At 46.2% G+C, this 19,617-nt stretch overlaps 1 protein-coding gene across 3 annotated transcripts in view; it reads right to left on the bottom strand.

The window, feature by feature from the left end:
• The window catches only part of COL28A1 (collagen type XXVIII alpha 1 chain), a 189,983-nt gene that overhangs the window by 21,399 nt on the left and 148,967 nt on the right, over positions 1–19,617 (bottom strand). For 2 of the 3 annotated variants that reach the window (XM_019498073.2, XM_059728975.1), the window contains exons 28-32: positions 13,666–13,734; positions 6,424–6,504; positions 6,297–6,332; positions 3,692–3,728; positions 601–1,155 (exon numbers count right to left, since the gene is read on the bottom strand). In XM_019498073.2, coding sequence (XP_019353618.2) covers positions 601–1,155; positions 3,692–3,728; positions 6,297–6,332; positions 6,424–6,504; positions 13,666–13,734 — 778 coding nt within the window. The remainder of the gene's footprint in view (positions 1–600; positions 1,156–3,691; positions 3,729–6,296; positions 6,333–6,423; positions 6,505–13,665; positions 13,735–19,617) is intronic. The other variant, XM_019498072.2, reaches the window with a different exon arrangement.

Below are 19,617 nucleotides of genomic sequence, written 5' to 3'. Positions count from 1 at the left end.
TGGCTCGGGAAGGAGGTAGGATGAATATAAAAACTGTTAAACATCTCCCTGAAAACGAAGAGCTTGATTGGCCAACACGGAGAAGCTTGAACTGCCTCTGAACAGTGGTTGGTAAGATTCAACATAACATGCAACTGTTGGGATACCCTAATGATGTAAAACCATGTGCAAATTTGATGGAAACTTTCAGACTACAGAACACCTACTGGCTTGCCCACATAAGGGGAAACCTCACTAAGACTACAGATCAAGCAATAATAGTCCTTCTTTTGGACTCAAATTTGAACATGGTGACAGGACATGAGAAGAATAGAAATCTTTTCCTGAAGGAAGGCTGCACAAGCTTCAATGGCCTAGGGAGGAAAAAAGTTGGTAGGAGAATAGCTCTGGAAACTCTTGTAGTTTTGAGTTAGACTTTCATTTATTCTGGAAGGGGTGAAGACTGGATTGGACTAGATAACTTGTTCAGAGAATGACAGAAACCAAGGAAACAGCTGCCTGTGAAGTAGAAAGGAAAGCTACCTAACAACAGGATTATACTGACTGGCTTCAATCGGTATATCAAATATAACATCTGGTTAATGATGCAGTTTCTCTTACCTGGGAGCGTGATGAAGTCATTTATCTGGTAAACATGTTCACTATCAGGATCTGTTGCAATGAGATCCATTTCTTTCCGAAAGTCCTCAAAATAGGTATCATTTCTCTGAACTACCCCGATTACAAAAATCTCAATGTTGATGTTGTTGGCTTTCCTTACTACATCATCCAGACGGATGTTATCACGGTCATCTGCTTGTCCATCTGTTATCACAATAGCCACTCTTCTCACCCCTGGCCGTGCTGCATGAAATATTTCAATGGCTTTGTTGATAGCTGTAGCTGTAAATGTGCCTTCCCCTAGGTACTGCATGTCATTAGCAGCAATTTTTAGGTGGTCTTTGTTTGTGTACTGCTGAAGGGTAGATACCACCTCTACTTTGTGGCTGAAGTTGATAATGGCAACCCGCGCTGCAGCTTCGTTGATGGTTATCCTATCAATGACTGTTGTCACAAATGTTTTGATAATACCAAAGTTATCTGGTCCAACGCTTTCTGAGCTGTCAATCACAAACACTAATTCCAATGGAGTTTCTTTACATTTCATACCACAACCTAAAATATTAAGAGTTTTAGAGACTTTTATGAGAAACTTCTTTTCAATGACAAAATGAATTAACTGAAAAAATAAGTATAGGGTTTACAATTATTCAAGGCCCCGTTAAAGAATAGTGAATTAATGTATGTAGCGATTGTCCAGGGAAGATCTCAGTAACAGGAGCAAGACAAATACAGTAGAGAAATGAATGGGTGTACGTTCTGACATGGTCTGACTTACTGAATATTTAACTCTAAAATGTAATAATAAATTCACTCTTACTTCTTGCCTATATTTTGTTTAACAAAGTGCAGTCAAAACAAACGTCTTATCAATTTGATTACATCTATTTTTTTTTTTTTTTCAAGCGCATATATACTATTGTTATTTTGTTGGGTTTGGCTTCTGAATCATCCTTAGATTAACATTTTTATACTGAGTCCCTGAAAGCTCTAAAACAGTAATATGGATACTAGGGCCCCTGTCACACTTGATGCGATTAACCAGTTAATCACATTTTAAGTTGTTACCTGGCCATACATTAATGCAATTAATGGAGTGATAAAACAAGGAATAAGTTACAATGTTATTACAGAAACAAATGTGTAGGAACTTTGTGGCTGGTTCCTAGTGCCATTAATTGAATGTGTGGCCAGGCTGGAGTAGTTAGTTAATCCAGGCTTCTAGCCGCTCGGGCACATAATGTTCCCTCTCAGCTGGAATACTGAATCAGCTAATGGTTCCCAGTTGCGGGAGTGCATGGTGCACTCCCTATGGCTGGGAGCTAATGGCTCTCCGTCTTAGGGGCGCATGGCGTACCTCTGTAGCTGGGAGCCCTATCAGCTGACGGGATCCCAGCCATGGGAACTTGCTACTTGCCAGTACAGTGGGAGCCTGGGATTGTGATCAGTGGCTCCCCCTCCTCTAGCAATAAGGCATAATGGAATCTGATGCTGGATTCCATAATCACACCTTCTGCATGGCATGGCAGGAAACATGATTATGGGGATTGTACGTCAGATCCTATGGCATTTATTTGCATGTCTGGCAAGGGGCCTTAAATATTCTAATAAAGATTTTCTGAGACTTCTCTAAGTGCTAAATTAGAAGGTTTCTATACACACTTATGGTTATGGGAAAAAAAAATTACAGGAAAAAAATGATAAAAGCAACATACAACCCCAACAAGGAGTTAATCAAGTAGCTCAGGCTGTGCTGCAGGCAAATTTGAATCAAGTGTCAGGGTTCACTTTAGATCAAGAAACCTTATTGAGATTGAGTCTATGCTAGTGTACTCTTGTTATTTAAACTACTAGGTCTATCATGGTAAAGCTGCCAATATATATCATAAGATTACCAAAAGCCTAAATTAATTTTAACAAATCCATTTAAAGAAAATTTTGCACTTACCTTTTAAACCAAAATCTGGTATTTCCAAGACTCCATATCAGTTCTGTGTTCTTAAATTACTGGGATTTATTTCCCAAGGGTTTCCCATATCAGTCATGTATTCCCACTTTCATGGAATTTTCTGTCTTGTTCTCTACATTTTCAGGCCTTCCTTACTTGTATTTTACCTACATCCTTAGCATATATTTCAGAGGTGTTGGTTGCAGCTGTGTAGGTCTGAGGACATAGGCAGACAAAGTTCTCTAGGTAAATGTGATAGTTTTTTAGACCAACTTAAAAAGGTATATCACATTTACCTAAAGAAACTTGTCTAGCATATATATACCCTAATGCTAAATATCCTCATAGGCAGGAAATAATTTTCTCTTAATCTTGAGCAACATAGGGAGCATATCTATAAAAGATGCTTAATGTGCACTGGCCTAATAACACTTGCAGTAGTGTGTTACAGCAGAAACTGCGCTAATAGCTTACTGTGCAGTGTTATTAGGTCAATGCACAGTAAGTGTCACTAAATAACCATGCACTGGTGCTACTGCACAGTAACTTTAGGTACTGCATTTAATTAGTGCTTTATTAAGGAAGTAGTAAACTAAATGCATAGTATCTAAGGTGCATTAATGAATGTGTAGATGCGCCCACTGACTATGTAATTGTGCTATTTCCTAAATAATTCATCCAGTCTAGAAGGTAATAGTCTAATGCTTCTTCTAATCATGCAGTTCATAATTTCAGAAACTTTTAAAATAGCATGTATAACCATGATTTTATTTTATGGCCTCAAAATTCCCATATTTGTAGTCTGCAATGGTAGTACCCATGTTCTAACTCTGGTCACCCCTTCTGCAAATAATCTATGGTACAGGAAAGATATCTCTTCTGGGTTTTCCTTGTTAAGATTTTTTTGCCAGGCTTCATTTTGGTTAATAGAACTATTCCTAACCCATGATATATACTAACTGAAAATCATGTTCTCTAGCCAACTGCATTTATTTTCTGATGGTTTTTCTGGTGAGACTATCCATGTGTTTCATTTTAACTAGTATCCTTCATGTGGATACTTCATCTGAATGCTTTCAACCAAAGTAACTCCAGTGTACTTTTATTACAATTGAATTACTTTCTTTTCCTCTCAGCTCTTACCACATATTTCCTTAATAAGTCTGATAATTTCTTCTCTCTGAAAAAGAACATGCATTAATGTATTAATGTGCTGTGTGTTCTAAATCTATGGCATGTTTTTATTTTGTTTGATCTGCTACTGAAGACCTAAAACCTGCTCGCACTGTGCTCTGCCCACAATGAATGGGGCAGAGAGACCAAGGTATGTCTGAGGACACCTGAGGCCAAATGTGGACTGGAAGACCACTACAGCCCCAGCTAAGGGGCGAGGGGATTTGGAAGTGATTTTGAATGCCATCTATGAGGCATGGGACATAGTATAAGGCAAGTTTGGAGTACTGCCCTGATGCCAAGGGCATATATTATATGCCTCAGGGCAATAAATGGGCCGCTTCCTGCCTATGGACAACTATTCAGTTCACACAAAGGTGTGGCAGGGAAGACATGTGGGCGAGCTGATGTTGTGAATGGCCTGTCACACATGACTAGAATAATTTAAAATACAAGTATTATTAATCTTGGATCTCAATAACTGTATCCTGATTTTCAAGTTTTAAGTATATTTTTAAAAACAAACCTCTCAGAGATGATGATGTTCATTCTATGCTGAGCTCAGAACTAGTTACATTATTTTGTCTTAAAATAACTAATTTGGTATGTAGGAAAGGAAGCTATGCCATTTAGATGGTCAAAAGGTCATTACTACACAGTCTATTTACTTCCATATGCATTTATAGCCATCTGCATTGTGTACATTCTCAGTAATTGCACGCAGGAAAAAGTCTTCTACTGTCTATTATATGTAAAGACCTTTGAATCTCTCCATGGTTAATCTGTCTAGATCCCCAAAACAATACTCTAATGCAGAGGTTCCTAACCACTAGGCCACAGTGGATTGGCTGCAGGGTTCTAGCATAAGCCCCCTCACCCAGAGCCCTGTCCATCTGCCCAGCTAAGTGGCTTCTGGGGTCACATCTGAACTTTCAGAGTTAAAGCTGGGCAGGGGGGGAGCCCCTGGAGGGAGGCAGCAGGCACCATGCACCCCCTCCCACTCCCACCAGGCATGGTAAAAACAAAAACAAAAACAAACAAACAAAAACAATAAGGTTGGGAACTACTGCTCTAATAAACAAAGTCTCCTCATCACAACTAGGAAAATGGCAGAACAGCAAAACCTGTCTGTGACTATAATTACAGGTGGACTATGGATCCTCTGTTCACTTGTATCATTAACTATTCTATTACCACTCTACTTAGTGTTGGTTGGGCCTTAGCTGGAGTACTATGTCCAGTTTTGGCCACCACATTTTAAGAAGGATACAGAGAAAGTGGAGAGGATTCAGAGGTGAGCAACAAAAATGATAAAGCAACTTGTGTGAGGAAAGCTGAAGGAACTACGTAAGCTTCCTCTGGAGAAAAGATTACGTGGGCTAGCAGTTTTCAAAAATTAGGCTGCCACAAGGAAGTTGGAGAACCATTGTTCTTCCTTACCACAGAGAATGGGGCATGTGGAAATGATTTTAAATAGCAACAAAGAAGATTTAGAGCAAATCTCAGGAACAGCAGAACAATGGAAAAAGCTGCCCAGGGAAACTATAGAATCTTCTTCCTTGGAGATTTTCAAGAAGTGCAGGGAGAGGCATCTATCTGGGATGGTTCAGGAATAGCATATTCTTCATTTGTGCATGGAGTTAGACCAGACAAGTGAGGACCATGAGGGTGTGCCCAGCACAGCACTCACCTTAGCTGCCCAGGCTGCACCAGCATCAGGGCCAGGGCTGCTGCCTCCATCCCACTCTGCAGTCTGAACTACCTGGCTTGCTTAAGGGGGCCTCGCAGGCTGATTTGCCCAAGGCTCTGCCCCCCTAGGGTTGGCCCTGGCCACTATGTGTTGCCTGTTCCCTCCCCAATCTGCCATATCCCACAGACAGAGGCTCCCCAGGCCACTTGTGACACACATGCCACATCTTTGCCAGCCCTCGATACTGGGAGACCCCTCCTACCCATATGATTCTACCAGTTCCTGTCAGGTTTTTCTTCCAATTCTGTGTCAACCTGACTCAAAATAATTTAGGCCAGGGTGATCAACCTCCAGCCCACTGGCCACATGCGACCCACAGAGCCACAGCATCTGGCCACTAGTACCACCACACTTCCCCACTGCCAGATCCCCACACTCCCTCTCCCTGCACTGCCAGATCCCCACACTCCCTCTCCCTGCACTGCCAAATGGGGTGGGCCAGGCCTCCTTCTCTCCATGCAACTGAATTGGGGTTAGGCCAGGTCCCTTTCTCCCCATATGTTTGGACTGAGACCAGGCCACACTCCCTTCCCCCTGCCCAGCTGAATTGGGGCCAGGCTGCCCCCTGGTCCCTCTGCATGACCAGATGGGGCTACACCTGCCCCAGACACCAGATCAGGGCCATTGGTCAGATCTGACCTGTATAGCGACTGGGCATTACCCATCTGGTTCACCAGGAAAGAAAGGCTGAACACCATTTATTAAGGCAAAGTCTATAGCATGCAGATCAGCAAAGTAACAAAATGCATGCCAATTTCTTGTAAGGGTAAATTTTTTTTTTGAAAATTTTATCTTTTTTTTTTTTTTTCTAATGTACACACTTACTGTAAGACCTGGTTCACCTTTTCTTCCAGAATATCCCTAAAAACATGGAAAGTAAGATCAATTAATAAATTCTATTTCATTGTAGTTCTATTTTGTAAAATTTAAACAGTGCAAAAATGCATGTTACCTTTGGTCCAGGAGGTCCTGGTTCTCCAAACTCTCCTTTATCACCTTTCTTTCCTGAATCGCCTTTCTTTCCCCAGTCTCCCTAAAGAAATATATCTAGTTACAAGTAGCTGCATACTACAGCCATCCAGTTGGAATTGTGATTCTTTGTGGGTATTCATAGCCGGATTCCTGATTTGGCTCCAGTCCCGTTGGTTAATTTTCTGTTTATTTTTCTCTACTTGTTTTATTTTTTCCATGTCACAAACTGGTGGTGCTTTTGAATATAGCTGAAAACAATAATTGGGTTGTGGCTTTTCATATTTGAGACACTTAACATTTCTAATACTGGATTATCTTTGGAAAGTTTCTATGAAATTATTCAACTTTTAGAATAAGAGCCTTTAAATTGCTCCTCAAGTCCATATCTTGCTCTGTCAATTGACACTACAGAATTCTGGTGCATTCCTTGTAATAGCACATGCACTCCATGCAAACCCATGGAAGAACTCTACTAACTCTTTAGAGAAACTGCTGAATGGATTTACACTTGCTCAGAACCAGCTGTGAGTATGGCCCACCCAGGAAGAATGTTACCTCCATAGAAATGGCAGAGATGCATACATTTCAACTACATTGTATCCTCTTATTTAAGACCAGATTCTGACTTCTTAGAAAAATGATAGTACTGTTGACTTCAAATATAAATAAGGGCTGCAGAATTTTTGTATTTCGAAGGATAGTGCTGAAATATTCCAACATAATGTTGTTTAGGATTTAAATGAGACACTTCTGAAAGACAGGGATGGAACAGAACAGTTCCTTGCCCATCTAGCAAATTCCATGTGAATTGTTATCTCCTCAGAACCACTATGGAATACTATGGATATCAATGGCTTGGTACATAACTAATAAACAGGCATATTCTATTGGTACCTGTTATGCCATAGCTTGATTTTTATTGTTTTTTAATACCATTTTTTTCTTGCTGCTTTTTTTTTTTTTCAGATTCTCTCATTCTAATTTATCTCAAGATAGCACAAAGCAGAAATAGTTCCACTGAAGTCCACATAATTCACACTGCACATTTACTGTAAAGTGGGAGAAGATTTAGACAATGTAGTAATCAAACTGAAATGTTACTGAATACAGAGGACCTCATCTCCTGTATTTTCATAGTTTATTGTACACAGCTCGGCAATTCTTTTTCCAATTACACTGGTGTAAATCAGGAATAACTCCGCTGAAGCAAATATAACTGGATGAATTAGTTTAATGGAGTGCAGAATTTTGCACCTTGCCTTTAATGCTGGATGCAAATACATACATAAATACAGTTTTAAAAGGGTTAGTTGGGTATTTGATCCTGGTACTAAATTCTTGCTAATGAAGCCCTCCCTTTTTATTTACAGAAAACATTGCTGAATTTTACACTTACGAGAATAAAAAATGTGTTTCTACAAACTAATATGAGGTTAGACCTTAATAAAAACCTAAATTCAGGAAAAACTAGAAATGACAGTAACCACATAACAGAATTCTTTTTATTTCAACATGTAGTACAAATCTGCTCTAATTACTACAAAAAGGCAGGTTTTTTTGGTCTGATGTGTCATAATGATAGTAACAATTATTCTCTAGCTATTTATGGATAAAGCAGAAGAGAATTTCCCTCCCCCCACCAATCATAGGGAGATGAGGAAGCAGATACATGCCTTCTGATTTGTTTTAGTACTTTTATCTGTAGAAAACATGGTGACATAGTGGGAAGAGATTCAAACTATGATTAGGGAGACTGATAATGTTTCATCTGACTGTTATGACTAAGAAATACTGAAGCCATTAGTGAGATTATGAAATAACTGTATGGACTGAAACATCATTAATGCCAAGTGTTTATATGGAGGGACCAGCCCCCCTCCAGTAAGGCAGGGTCCCCCAAATCCCGGGCAGGGCCCCCGTATTTTCCTTAAGAGCAGCTTCCTCGACGGCAGGCCCACTGCACATGCGCACAGTTTAAAAGGGCCCACCGACCGGGAAAAAGCCCAGTTAGACGCGGGAGCGGCGAGAGACGCGCGGGTGAAAGCTCGCTGCGCCCCCGCTCCCCCGAAGCCCCCCAGAAACCCTCCAGCAGCCGCGGAGCCCCCCGCTGACCCCCAGCGCAGCCGGGGTAAGTGGGGCCCGTGGAGAGAAGGGGCTAACCCCCTTAGTGTGTGTGTGGGAGGCGGCAGCTGAGTGGAGCCGGGCCGGGTCAAGCCCCGCCCAGGCCCCTACTTCACCCAGCCCCCCAGGGAGCCAAGCGAACAGGCTGCACAAACAGGCGCGCTTCTCTGCCAGCGCGTGAGTTAGCGCGGAGTTCGCGCGGGAGGGCATGCGGGAGGGCGCCAGACCCTGCCTGCGCACCCCCCGGGGTAGACAGCCCCAGCCGTAGCCAGCCTACCTGAGGCATGACACGGATGGGCACGCGCCGCACCCCGAAGGGTCCCCTCGGGCTCCGCGGCCCCCCCCTCTGGCACCTCAGAGACGGCCACCCAGACGGAGCCCCTGGTCCCGGGCTCCACGCAGACGGAGCCCCTGGCTCTCGGCTGCGGGGGCTGCCTGTCCCTTTTTCAGGCTCTGGGGCCTGGGAGCATGGCGACCTCCCCTTGTGGGGTCTGCTCCCTTTTGGGGTCTCTGGCACGCCAGCTGGAGGAGCTCCAGGTCACAGTCCACAGACTGCGTGCCATCAGGGACTGCGAGCAGGAGATAGACTCCTACTGCCAGGCCCTTCTCCCCCGGGAGGCAGAGGGTAGATCACAGTCTCCCTCCAGGCCAGACGAGGACTCTGGGACCTCCTGCTGTGTCCAGCCAGGGGCATGGACCAAGGTGGTCAAGGGCCCTAAGGCCCGCCGCACCAAGGCCCCTCCCCCGCCAGAACTGAGCAACAGGTACACACCTCTTGCTGCCCCAGCAGAGCCTGCTGAGTTGCCGGCCCCCACAGGCAACATGGGCCTAGCTGCAACTCTCACCCCTGCTCTCCCCAAGACAAAACGTAAGGTGTTTGTTGTGGGAGACTCCCTCCTGAGGGGGACGGAGGGGCCAATCTGCCACCCTGACCCCTTAGCCCGGCAAGTCTGCTGCTTCCCAGGGGCCCGCATCCGGGACATTGCGGAGAGGATCCCCAAACTCCTCAAACCCACAGACCGCTATCCCATGCTCCTTATTCATGTGGGCACCAATGACACGGCTCGGAGCACTCCCAGCCAGGTCATGAGGCGCTACAGGGATTTGGGAGTGGGGCTTAAGGGTCTGGGGGCACAGGTGGTGTTCTCGTCGATCCTCCCAGTCTCAGGCTATGGGCTGAGAAGGGACAGGAGGATCTATGTGGTCAACCAAAGACTGCGGCGCTGGTGTCGTCAGGAAGGCTTTGGCTTTCATGACCACAGCCCGCTCTTTGGTGAGAGGGGCAGCGAGCTGCTGGGAAGAGATGGTCTCCACCTCTCCCCTAGGGAGGAGGCTCTTCTCAGCCAGACTGGCTGACCTGCTCCACCGGGCTTTAAACTAAGCCCGCTGGGGGACGGGGGGACTACCGCCACTGCTGGCCCGCTGAACAATCCTTGCAAAGCCAGCGGATCACAGCACTCAAGGGAGCCCACCCCAGCCCCAGCCCTGGTAAAATCTGTGGGCAAGGAAGGAGCCCCCCAGGGGCACTTGCCTGCCTGTACACAAATGCCAGGAGCTTGGGGAATAAGCAGAAGAAGCTCATCCTCCTGCTCAGTGCAAACAATTACGATGTCATAGGGATCATTGAGACCTGGTGGGACTCCACCCATGACTGGACCACGGGGATAGATGGCTATACCCTGTACAGGAGGGATCGTGTAGAGAAAAGGGGCGGGGGTGTAGCTCTCTATGTTAAGGAAAGCTACGCGTCCCTGCAAGCCGATATTGATGACCAGGGTGGACGGCTGGAGACCCTCTGGGTTAAAATCCGTGGGGAACACGGCACAGGGGACACAATGGTGGGAGTCTATTACAGACCTCCCACCCAAAGTCCTGAACTAGACCAGGAGTTTGCCCAGGAACTGGCTGAGGCAGCTTGCTCCAGGACCATGGTTGTCATGGGTGACTTCAATTACCCAGACATCTCGTGGGAGGATCGCTCAGCAAAATCTGAGCGGTCGCAGAGCTTCCTCTCGTGCGTGGATGACCTCTACCTGACTCAAGAAGTCTATGGGCCAACGAGAGGCAAAGCGCTGCTCGACCTGGTGCTGGCTACTGGGGAGGACCTAGTCGGCGACCTAGTGATCGATGGGAAGCTGGGTGACAGCGACCACGAGCTGATCACCTTCACCATCCGCCAAAAAGCTGGCAAGTCGGTCAGCAACACGCAAGTCCTTGACTTCAGGAAAGCCGACTTTGACAAGCTCAGGAGGCTTGTCAATGAGGCCCTAAGGGACTGTGACCACAGGGAGAGGGGAGTTCAAGAAGAGTGGTTGCTCCTCAAGGGAGCGATCCTCAATGCACAAACTAAGTCTATTCCATCTCGGAGGAAAGGCAGCAAGAGGGCACAGCAGCCCCCCTGGCTCTCCAGGGACCTAGTAGACCTCCTGAGGCTAAAAAGAAAGGCCTACAAAGGATGGAGGATGGGAGTCACCTCCAAGGAGGATTATTCTGCACTGGTCCGGTCCTGTAGGGAGCAGACCAGGAAAGCCAAGGCTGCAACTGAACTCCAGCTAGCTTTGAGCATCAAGGACAATAAAAAGTCCTTTTTCAGATATGTGGGGAGCCGGAGGAAAAGCAGGGGCAACGTTGGACCCCTGCTGAACCAGATGGGGCAACTGACAACTGACGCCCAGGAAAAAGCCAACCTATTAAATAGGTACTTTGCGTCGGTCTTTCATCAGCCCCATGGGACGCCTGTGCCTGCTACAGGGCCGGGAAGTCCGGGTGAGGGTGATCCCCTGCCCTCCATTAATGCTGACTTTGTGAAGGAACATCTTGAGAAGCTGGATACCTTCAAGTCAGCCAGCCCTGACAATCTTCACCCCAGGGTACTCAAGGAGCTGGCGAGCATCATAGCCCAGCCTCTAGCGTGGATCTTTGAAAACTCTTGGCGCTCTGGTGTAGTGCCCGAAGACTGGAAGAAGGCCAATGTGGTGCCTATCTTCAAGAAAGGGAGGAAAGTGGATCCGGCTAACTATAGGCCCATCAGCCTGACTTCTATCCCGGGGAAGATCTTAGAAAAGTTTATTAAGGAGGCCATCCTTAATGGACTGGCCGACACCAACATCTTAAGGGATAGCCAGCACGGGTTTGTTGCGGGTAGGTCTTGCTTGACCAATCTCATTTCCTTCTACGACCAGGTGACCTATCACCTGGACAAGGGAGATGAGATTGATGTCATATCTTGACTTCAAAAAAGCCTTCGATCTGGTGTCCCATGATCGTCTCTTGGAGAAACTGGCCAATTGTCGCCTTGGGTCCCCCACGATCCACTGGCTGGAAAATTGGCTCCGGGGTCAGACCCAGAGGGTAGTAATTGATGGAAGTCACTCATCGTGGTGTCCTGTGACCAGTGGGGTCCCCCAGGGCTCTGTCCTTGGACCCATACTGTTCAACATCTTCATTAATGATGTGGACACTGGAGTCAGAAGCGGACTGGCCAAGTTCGCCAATGACACCAAACTTTGGGGCAAAGCATCCACACCAGAAGACAGGCGGATGATCCAGGCTGACCTGGACAGGCTCAGCAAGTGGGCGGATGAGAATCTGATGGTGTTCAACGCCGATAAATGCATGGTTCTCCACCTTGGGGAAAAAAAACCCGCAGCATCCTTATAGGCTCGGCAGTGCTATGTTGGTTAGCACTATGGAAGAAAGAGACTTGGGGGTCATCATTGACCACAAGATGAACATGAGCCTGCAGTGCGATGCTGCGGCTAGTAAAGCGACCAAAACGCTGGCTTGCATCCATAGATGCTTCTCAAGCAAATCCCGGGACGTCATTCTCCCCCTGTACTCGGCCTTAGTGAGGCCGCAGCTGGAGTACTGCGTCCAGTTTTGGGCTCCACAATTCAAAAAGGATGTGGAGAAGCTTGAGAGAGTCCAGAGAAGAGCCACGCGCATGATCAGAGGTCAGGGAAGCAGACCCTACGAAGACAGGCTGAGAGCCCTGGGGCTCTTTAGCCTGGAAAAGCGCAGGCTCAGGGGTGATCTGATGGCCACCTACAAGTTTATCAGGGGTGACCACCAGTATCTAGGGGAACGTTTGTTCACCAGAGCGCCACAAGGGATGACGAGGACGAATGGTCACAAACTACTACAAGATCGTTTCAGGCTGGACATAAGGAAGAATTTCTTTACTGTCCGAGCCCCCAAGGTCTGGAACAGCCTGCCGCCGGAGGTTGTTCAAGCGCCTTCATTGAACACCTTCAAGATGAAACTGGATGCTTATCTTGCTGGGATCCTATGACCCCAGCTGACGTCCTGCCCTTTGGGCGGGGGGCTGGACTCGATGATCTTCCGAGGTCCCTTCCAGCCCTAATGTCTATGAAATCTATATTGTAAAAAGCAATCACAGACCTAAGTGAGGCTCAGTGTAATGGATTACATTCCTTCCAAGTCAAGGGTTGCATCCCTACATTAATGAGTATGAGCAGACTTTGGCTAATCTAGAATATACAGATACCCACTGATTTTTATTCCCCCCCTCCCCCCCACCCCTGAGGAAAATTTACTGCTTTTGAAATTTAAGCACTAAATGTATATATCAGTGTGTTGAACTAAGAATTATATCATTAGGTCAGTTCTGCATTCTTTATTCACAAGTCTCCCATGGCCTGAAGTGGCATTTTGATGAGTAATGACTTCAGATTTGGGATCTAAATATTTAAATCAGTATCAAAGACCACAGGTCAACATGGAACCTCTAACAAGTTCCCTTTGAAAAGTTAACTCACTTCCCTTCCTCTGTTTGTCAGAACCTGGCAAATAATGGAACAAGACTATTCACAAATACCAGAAAAATGTCACAACAGTTTTTTTTCAATTGATTTGATTTTTTTTTGCTGCTGCTTGTTATCATCCTGTGCTATATCTTAATTTTGGGCCCATTCCTGAATAATAATCGGCAGTATTAGATGTAGCCAGGCCCTTGCAAGCTATGTGGGGCAATGTTTCATTATTTTATTTCTCTGTATAAAGACCCAGGCACATTAAATACATCTTATAAAATATACAAAAAACCCCCTTTTTTTTCCTTACCCCAAGGATTAGTAATTACCTTTGGACCAGGGAAGCCCTGTCCCATTGAACCCTTTGGTCCTGGAAAACCTTGAATTCCTTGTTCTCCCTAGATAGAGAATGGAACAAGAAGTTACATAGAAGATAGATTCATGTAGTAGCATTCTACATCTTTAGGAAGGTAAAAAGGCTTTGCATTGTAAGCTGCCAGTCTAAAGCAGTATTTGTCTTAAACTGCGACTATAACAAATTGATTTGGAATTAGTGCATATGAAGTTTTCTTATTGGGTATCAAGCATGAGTTACAGAAATTGGTTTCCTCATTAATGAAATACTTGGATCTTGTTATCATCTCACTGACACCAGAATAAATCAGGAGTAAAATGACTGAAATAATTACCCAGGATAAAAGCAGAGATAAGGATGTTAGAACCTGATTACTCTGATTGTTCACCATATGTATATCAAATCTTATGAATGTAACTGTGTCACAGGGCACTAAAGTGCCTGCTCCTTGAAGGGCAGAAACTGCCTAGGGAAAGGGCCCTAGGAGCCAGGCAGAAACCCCACAGGTGTAGGTTATGGCAGCGGGCTAATGAGGGAATTGGCCTGCACCTGGTCAGCTGATGGGAAGAAGGCAGGGCCCTGGGCACGCACAAACCCTAGGGCTGAGGACAGCAGGGTTTAGTTCTCTAGCAGCAGCCAGGGGAAGAAGCTTCTAGGGAAGAACTGTCTAGAGATGCTGTGGTTGCCTGATATGCCATTTACAGGGCTAATGGGGCTCCAGGAGCTGGCCAGGTACCCTGGGCTGCAAGGTACTTAATGCTTGGGGAGAAGTTTGTCTTTTAAAGGGACAGAGCACACCCTGCACTGTTTGTATTGCATTATAGCCCAGGGGCTTGTGTTATCCATTGTTATTTAAGCCAGTGGACCTGGCTGAGTCTATTGGGGAGGAGGAGGCCTCAGTGGGGCACACTACAGTGTGGAGATGCCAGCCCCAGTGGGCGTAGTGCCAATGTGGGTGCAGAGACAGGGCTGCGGAGAGCCCAGTGATGAAGGAAAGGCTGAGCTATATCAAGGCCTCAGAGGGACAAAGTTTGAATACAATCCACAAGGTATGGGGCATGGTAAAGAGGTAGTTTTGGGGCCAAGCATCTAGCCCATAAGGGTGTGGGTGTCCTGTGAGGCATACATTTTGAGCAGGACCCAAAAAGGCGTTCAAGAACCTATAGGGTTCAGTGCGGTCCATCACTGTGTTGAAACGATCTTGAGGGCAGCCTCCCTATTTATTATAATTATCAGCAAGATGTGGCAGATGAGGAAAAAAGGGTGCCCATTGGGCAAGATTGGCATAGTTACAGAGCCCAAGGGGCATCATGGCCACCCCTGAGGACCCCATGCTGTGACACTGCTGGCATGAAAGTTTAATATTGAACACTAACTGTGGCTTTTAGCTGAATGTGTTTTTTCTGAAAACTACAGAAAAGCCACCCCAGATCCCCTTTACACATTACAAGCATCATGCAACAAACTGGTTAACTGCAGAATTAGAGACCAGCTACATGTTCAAAGTAGCTATGAAAATCTCCAACCAGCTATAAAGTTAGACCTTGAAAATGTGTACTAACGTTATAGCTGGTTGCTATCAAGCTTTAATTTGTATGTGTAGTATGGTGTCCCCTGTGACTCAAAGCCCTATCAGCTGACAAGGCTCCCAGCCACAGGGGTGCACCATGCCAGGCATAAAACCCCTGAGGACTGCAGCTGCCATGATCTCAAAGTTGGGAGTGGATGAATCTCCTGGGCCCATGCATGGCTCTGAGTCCCGGTGGCACCTGAGGCACAGCCAAGACCCAGAGCCCCATCAGCTGCAGGACTCTGGGTCCAGCTGTGCATGGCCTCTGCAGGTGGAAGCCCCCTTAGCAAAGGGAGCTCCTAGCTGTGACTTCCTCCTGGCTGGTGCAGGTGGAGCCCAGGATCAGGCTTCCCCTGCACTGACAATAAGGCATGATTGGATCTAATGCATGATCCCACCATTGTACCTCCTGCCATGTATGTGTGGCATGGCAGGTATGACTGTGTGGATCAAGCGCTAGATCTAATTGTGCTTTTACCTGTATGTGTAGAGGAGGCCATAGAGAGAGAAATTTCAGAAACCAGGCTGTTTCTTTTAATAAAGGAATCTTAATTCACAAGCCAAAACATCAGGCTAAATAGACTCAACTATCCCATATAGATTTCATAGACGTTTGGGCTGGAAGGGACCCCGGGGGAGCATCGAGTCCAGCCCCCTGCCCCAGGGGCAGGAAATCAGCAGGGATCATAGGATCCCAGCAAGATAAGCATCCAAATGTCTTTGAAGGTGTTCAAAGTGAGTGCTTGAACCGCTTCCAGTGGCAGTCTATTCCAAACCTTGGAATAGACTGCTTGGACAGTAAAGAAGTTCTTTCTTGTGTCCAGCCTGAATCGGTTGCAGCGGAGTTTGTGACCATTCAATCTTGTTATCCCTTGGGGCGCTCTGGTGAACAGACTTTCCCCCAGATCCTGATGAGCACCCCTGATAAACTTATAGGTGGTCACCAGATCACCCCTGAGCCTGCGCTTTTCCAGGTTGAAGAGTCCCATGGCTCTCAGCCTGTCGTCATTAAGGTCTGTTTTCCTGACCTGATCATGCATGTGGCTCTCCTCTGCCCTCTCTCAAGATTCTGCACATCCTTTTTGAATTGTGGAGCCCAAAACTGGATACAGTACTCCAGCACATATTGGCTAAGGAGCTTTAAGCAGTCATAACCAGGGAACAACAAAGGCTTTATCTCTGTAAGTGAAATGCTGTCACAGTTCATTTGTAGATGTCACTACAACAAGAGGAAAAAAACATCAAATGGGATATTTGTTGCATATCCCAAGACAATTCAATAGTCAGTATTTAGGCCTTTAAATGAAATCCCAAGAAACAAGTTCTGAAAACCTGAAAATTGGTCACCCTTTCCTGGGTTTTAAATTGGTACTGGCTTTGCATTGCCATTAACTTTCTCTGTGGTCTTTGACAGGCCTGTAAAGTAAATATAACTCTGAGCCAAAAAGTTGAGACCCTGAATTTTTTTAAGGCCTGGATATTTCATAGTTTCATAGTTGGTAGGGTCGGAAGAGACCTGAGCAGATCATCAAGTCCGACCCCCCTGCCATGGCAGGAAAAAGTACTGAGGTCAAATGACCCCAGCATGGTGTTTGTCTAACCTCCTCTTAAAGACCCCCAGGGTAGAAGCCAGCACCACTTCGCTTGGAAGTTGGTTCCAGATCCTAGCTGCCCTGACTGTGAAGTAGTGCCTCCTGATATCTAGTCTGAATCTACCCTCTGCCAGCTTGTGACCATTATTTCTAGTCACTCCTGGTAGTGCTTGGGGGCGAAGAGGGACTCCCCCAATACCTGCTGGTCCCTTCTGACTAGTTTGTAACAGGCCACTAGATCCCCCCTCAGCCTTCTCTTGTGGAGGCTGAACAGGTTCAGGTCCTGTAGCCTCTCCTCGTAGGGCCTGCCCTGCTGCCCCCGATCATGTGAGTGGCCCTCCTCTGAACCCCCTCAATGCTTTCCACATCTCTCCTGAAGTGCGACGCCCAGAACTGGACGCAGTACTCCCAACTGCGGCCTGACCAGTGTCACATAGAGGGGGAGGATCACCTCTTTGGACCTGCTTGAGATGCATCTGTGGATGCATGACAAAGTGCGGTTGGCCTTCCTGACCATGTCCCCACACTGTCGGCCCATGTTCCTTTTGGCATGATTCCAAGATCCTTTTTTGCCTCTGCACTGACAAGAAGGGAGTTCCCTAGCGTGTAGATATGCTGCTGGTTCTTGCCCCCCAGGTGCAGCACCTTGCACTTGTCAGTATTGAAACCCATCCTATTCTCATCTGCCCACCCCTGTAACCTGTCCAGGTCCAATTGCAGCCTATTCCTCCCTTCTAGCATGCCCACATCCCCCCACATCTTAGTGTCATCAGCAAATTTGAATAGGGTGCTTTTTACCCCCTCGTCCAAGTCACTGATGAAGACATTGAACAGCGCGGGTCCGAGGACCGAGCCCTGGGGGACCCCATTGCCCACATCCCTCCAGGTCAAAAATGACTCGTCCACCACCACTCTCTGGGTGTGGCCCTCCAGCCAGTTAGTGACCCATTTGACTGTGTAGGTGTTGATGCCACAGTCCCCTAGTTTTTTTAATGAGAATGGGGTGAGAGACCATGTTGAAGGCCTTCCTGAAGTCCAGAAAGACTATGTCCGCTATTACCCCTGCGTCTAAGGCTTTTGTGACCTGGTCACTGAAGGCCACAGGTTGGTCTGACAGGACCTGCCTCTAATGAACCCATGCTGGTTGCCCCTAAGCATAACCTCCCATGCTGGCCCCTCGTGGACATGCGCCAGGATAATTCTCTCAAAAAGCTTACACAGGATCGAGGTAAGACTAACTGGCCTATAGTTTCCTAGGTCCTCCTTTCTCCCTTTTTTGAAAATGGCCCTTTTGAAAATGGCCCACACTGGCCCTTTTCCAGTCCTCTGGCACCACACCAGAGCACCATGAGTGCTTGTAAAGCTGTGCTAGGGGGTCCCGCAATGACCTCTGCTAATTCCCTCAGCACTCTGGGTGGAGGTCATCAGGACCAGCTGATTTAAATACATCCAGTCCCTCCAGAAGTTCCCTGACTAGATTCTCACTGACCCTAGGCCTGGGTGTGCCTCCCCTGGGGCCTGAGGGGGTCCCAGTGGACAGGCTGATCTGGTCCCTGCTTAGCAAAATGGAGGCAAAGAAATTGTTAAATAGGTTAGCCTTGTCGTCTGCTGCAAAAACCAGATTTCCTAGCGTGTCTTGCAGAGGCCCCACATTACCGGGTACCTTCTTTTTGCTCCCTATATATTTTTAAAAGGACTTCTTGTTGTCCTTGATCCAGGTAGCTAGTCCCAGTTCCATCTCCACCTTGGCCTTCCTGACTGCCCCCCTGCAGCCCCGAGCAACTGAGGTATAGTCCTCCCTGGTGATGGCCCCTTCCTTCCATTGGGTGTACACCTCCCTTTTAGCTAGGAGACGTTCCCATATGCATTTGGTGGGCCATGGGGGCTTTTGTGCCCTCTTGCCCACTTTGATCCTTGTTGGGATTACCTCCCTTTGGGCATGAAGGATTGTTTCCTTAAGGAATGACCATTCTTCATGGACACCCGACTCCCCTCCCCTCTGGATCCTCAGTACTTCCCCAACTATTTGGATCTGCTAGTTTGGTTATCAAAAAATAAAGGTCTCAGTTTACTAACAGTACAGTACAGGTGGGTTCTTGGAGTTGGAGATGTTGTTATTTGATGTATCGTTAATGTTACTACTAGCTTTTCTCATCTCCTTCAACTTTATGCAGTTATTTTTCACTCAGTATTTGTCAAGCTGTTTCACAATCAGGACATGAAAAAATGTCTCCTATTAATGCGTTACCAACTATTCCAGGATAGGATTAAATTAGCTTTGAAATAGAATAATTAAGGCACAGGTAGAGGAAAACATCTAAAGCTGTCACACTGTACACTTTGAACAATCTAAATGCTGCATTACTAAGCTCATATAACTTATTCTTTCTTGTTCTTCCTAAAAATATTTTATTCCTTCCTGGAAAAATAAAAATAAATGTTCTTACATTTTATTTCCTATGTGATACATAATTAACAACACAAAGTTTAGCAGAAACAATATTAATGACAGCAAGACTAGTTCAGCTATGTTGCACACCCTGTATGCTGCATGTTGGAAAATGGACAGCAATATACCGTACATCTAACTAGAAAAAGTAGAAAATATTACAAAAATAATATAGAATATCACATGCACCATTTCTTTGAAAGATGGTGATTTGGAAATTTGGGTGCATATCTTCAAATGAGGAAACTGATTTCCAAGAAGTTTGTATATTTCAGCATATCAATAGGCTTCCTGACATCATTATTTCATGCAGGT

The sequence above is a fragment of the Alligator mississippiensis genome, chromosome 5, assembly GCF_030867095.1.
Source record: "Alligator mississippiensis isolate rAllMis1 chromosome 5, rAllMis1, whole genome shotgun sequence".
NCBI classification, from domain to species: Eukaryota; Metazoa; Chordata; order Crocodylia; family Alligatoridae; genus Alligator; species Alligator mississippiensis.
This window is presented reverse-complemented; position numbering and strand designations above follow the sequence as displayed.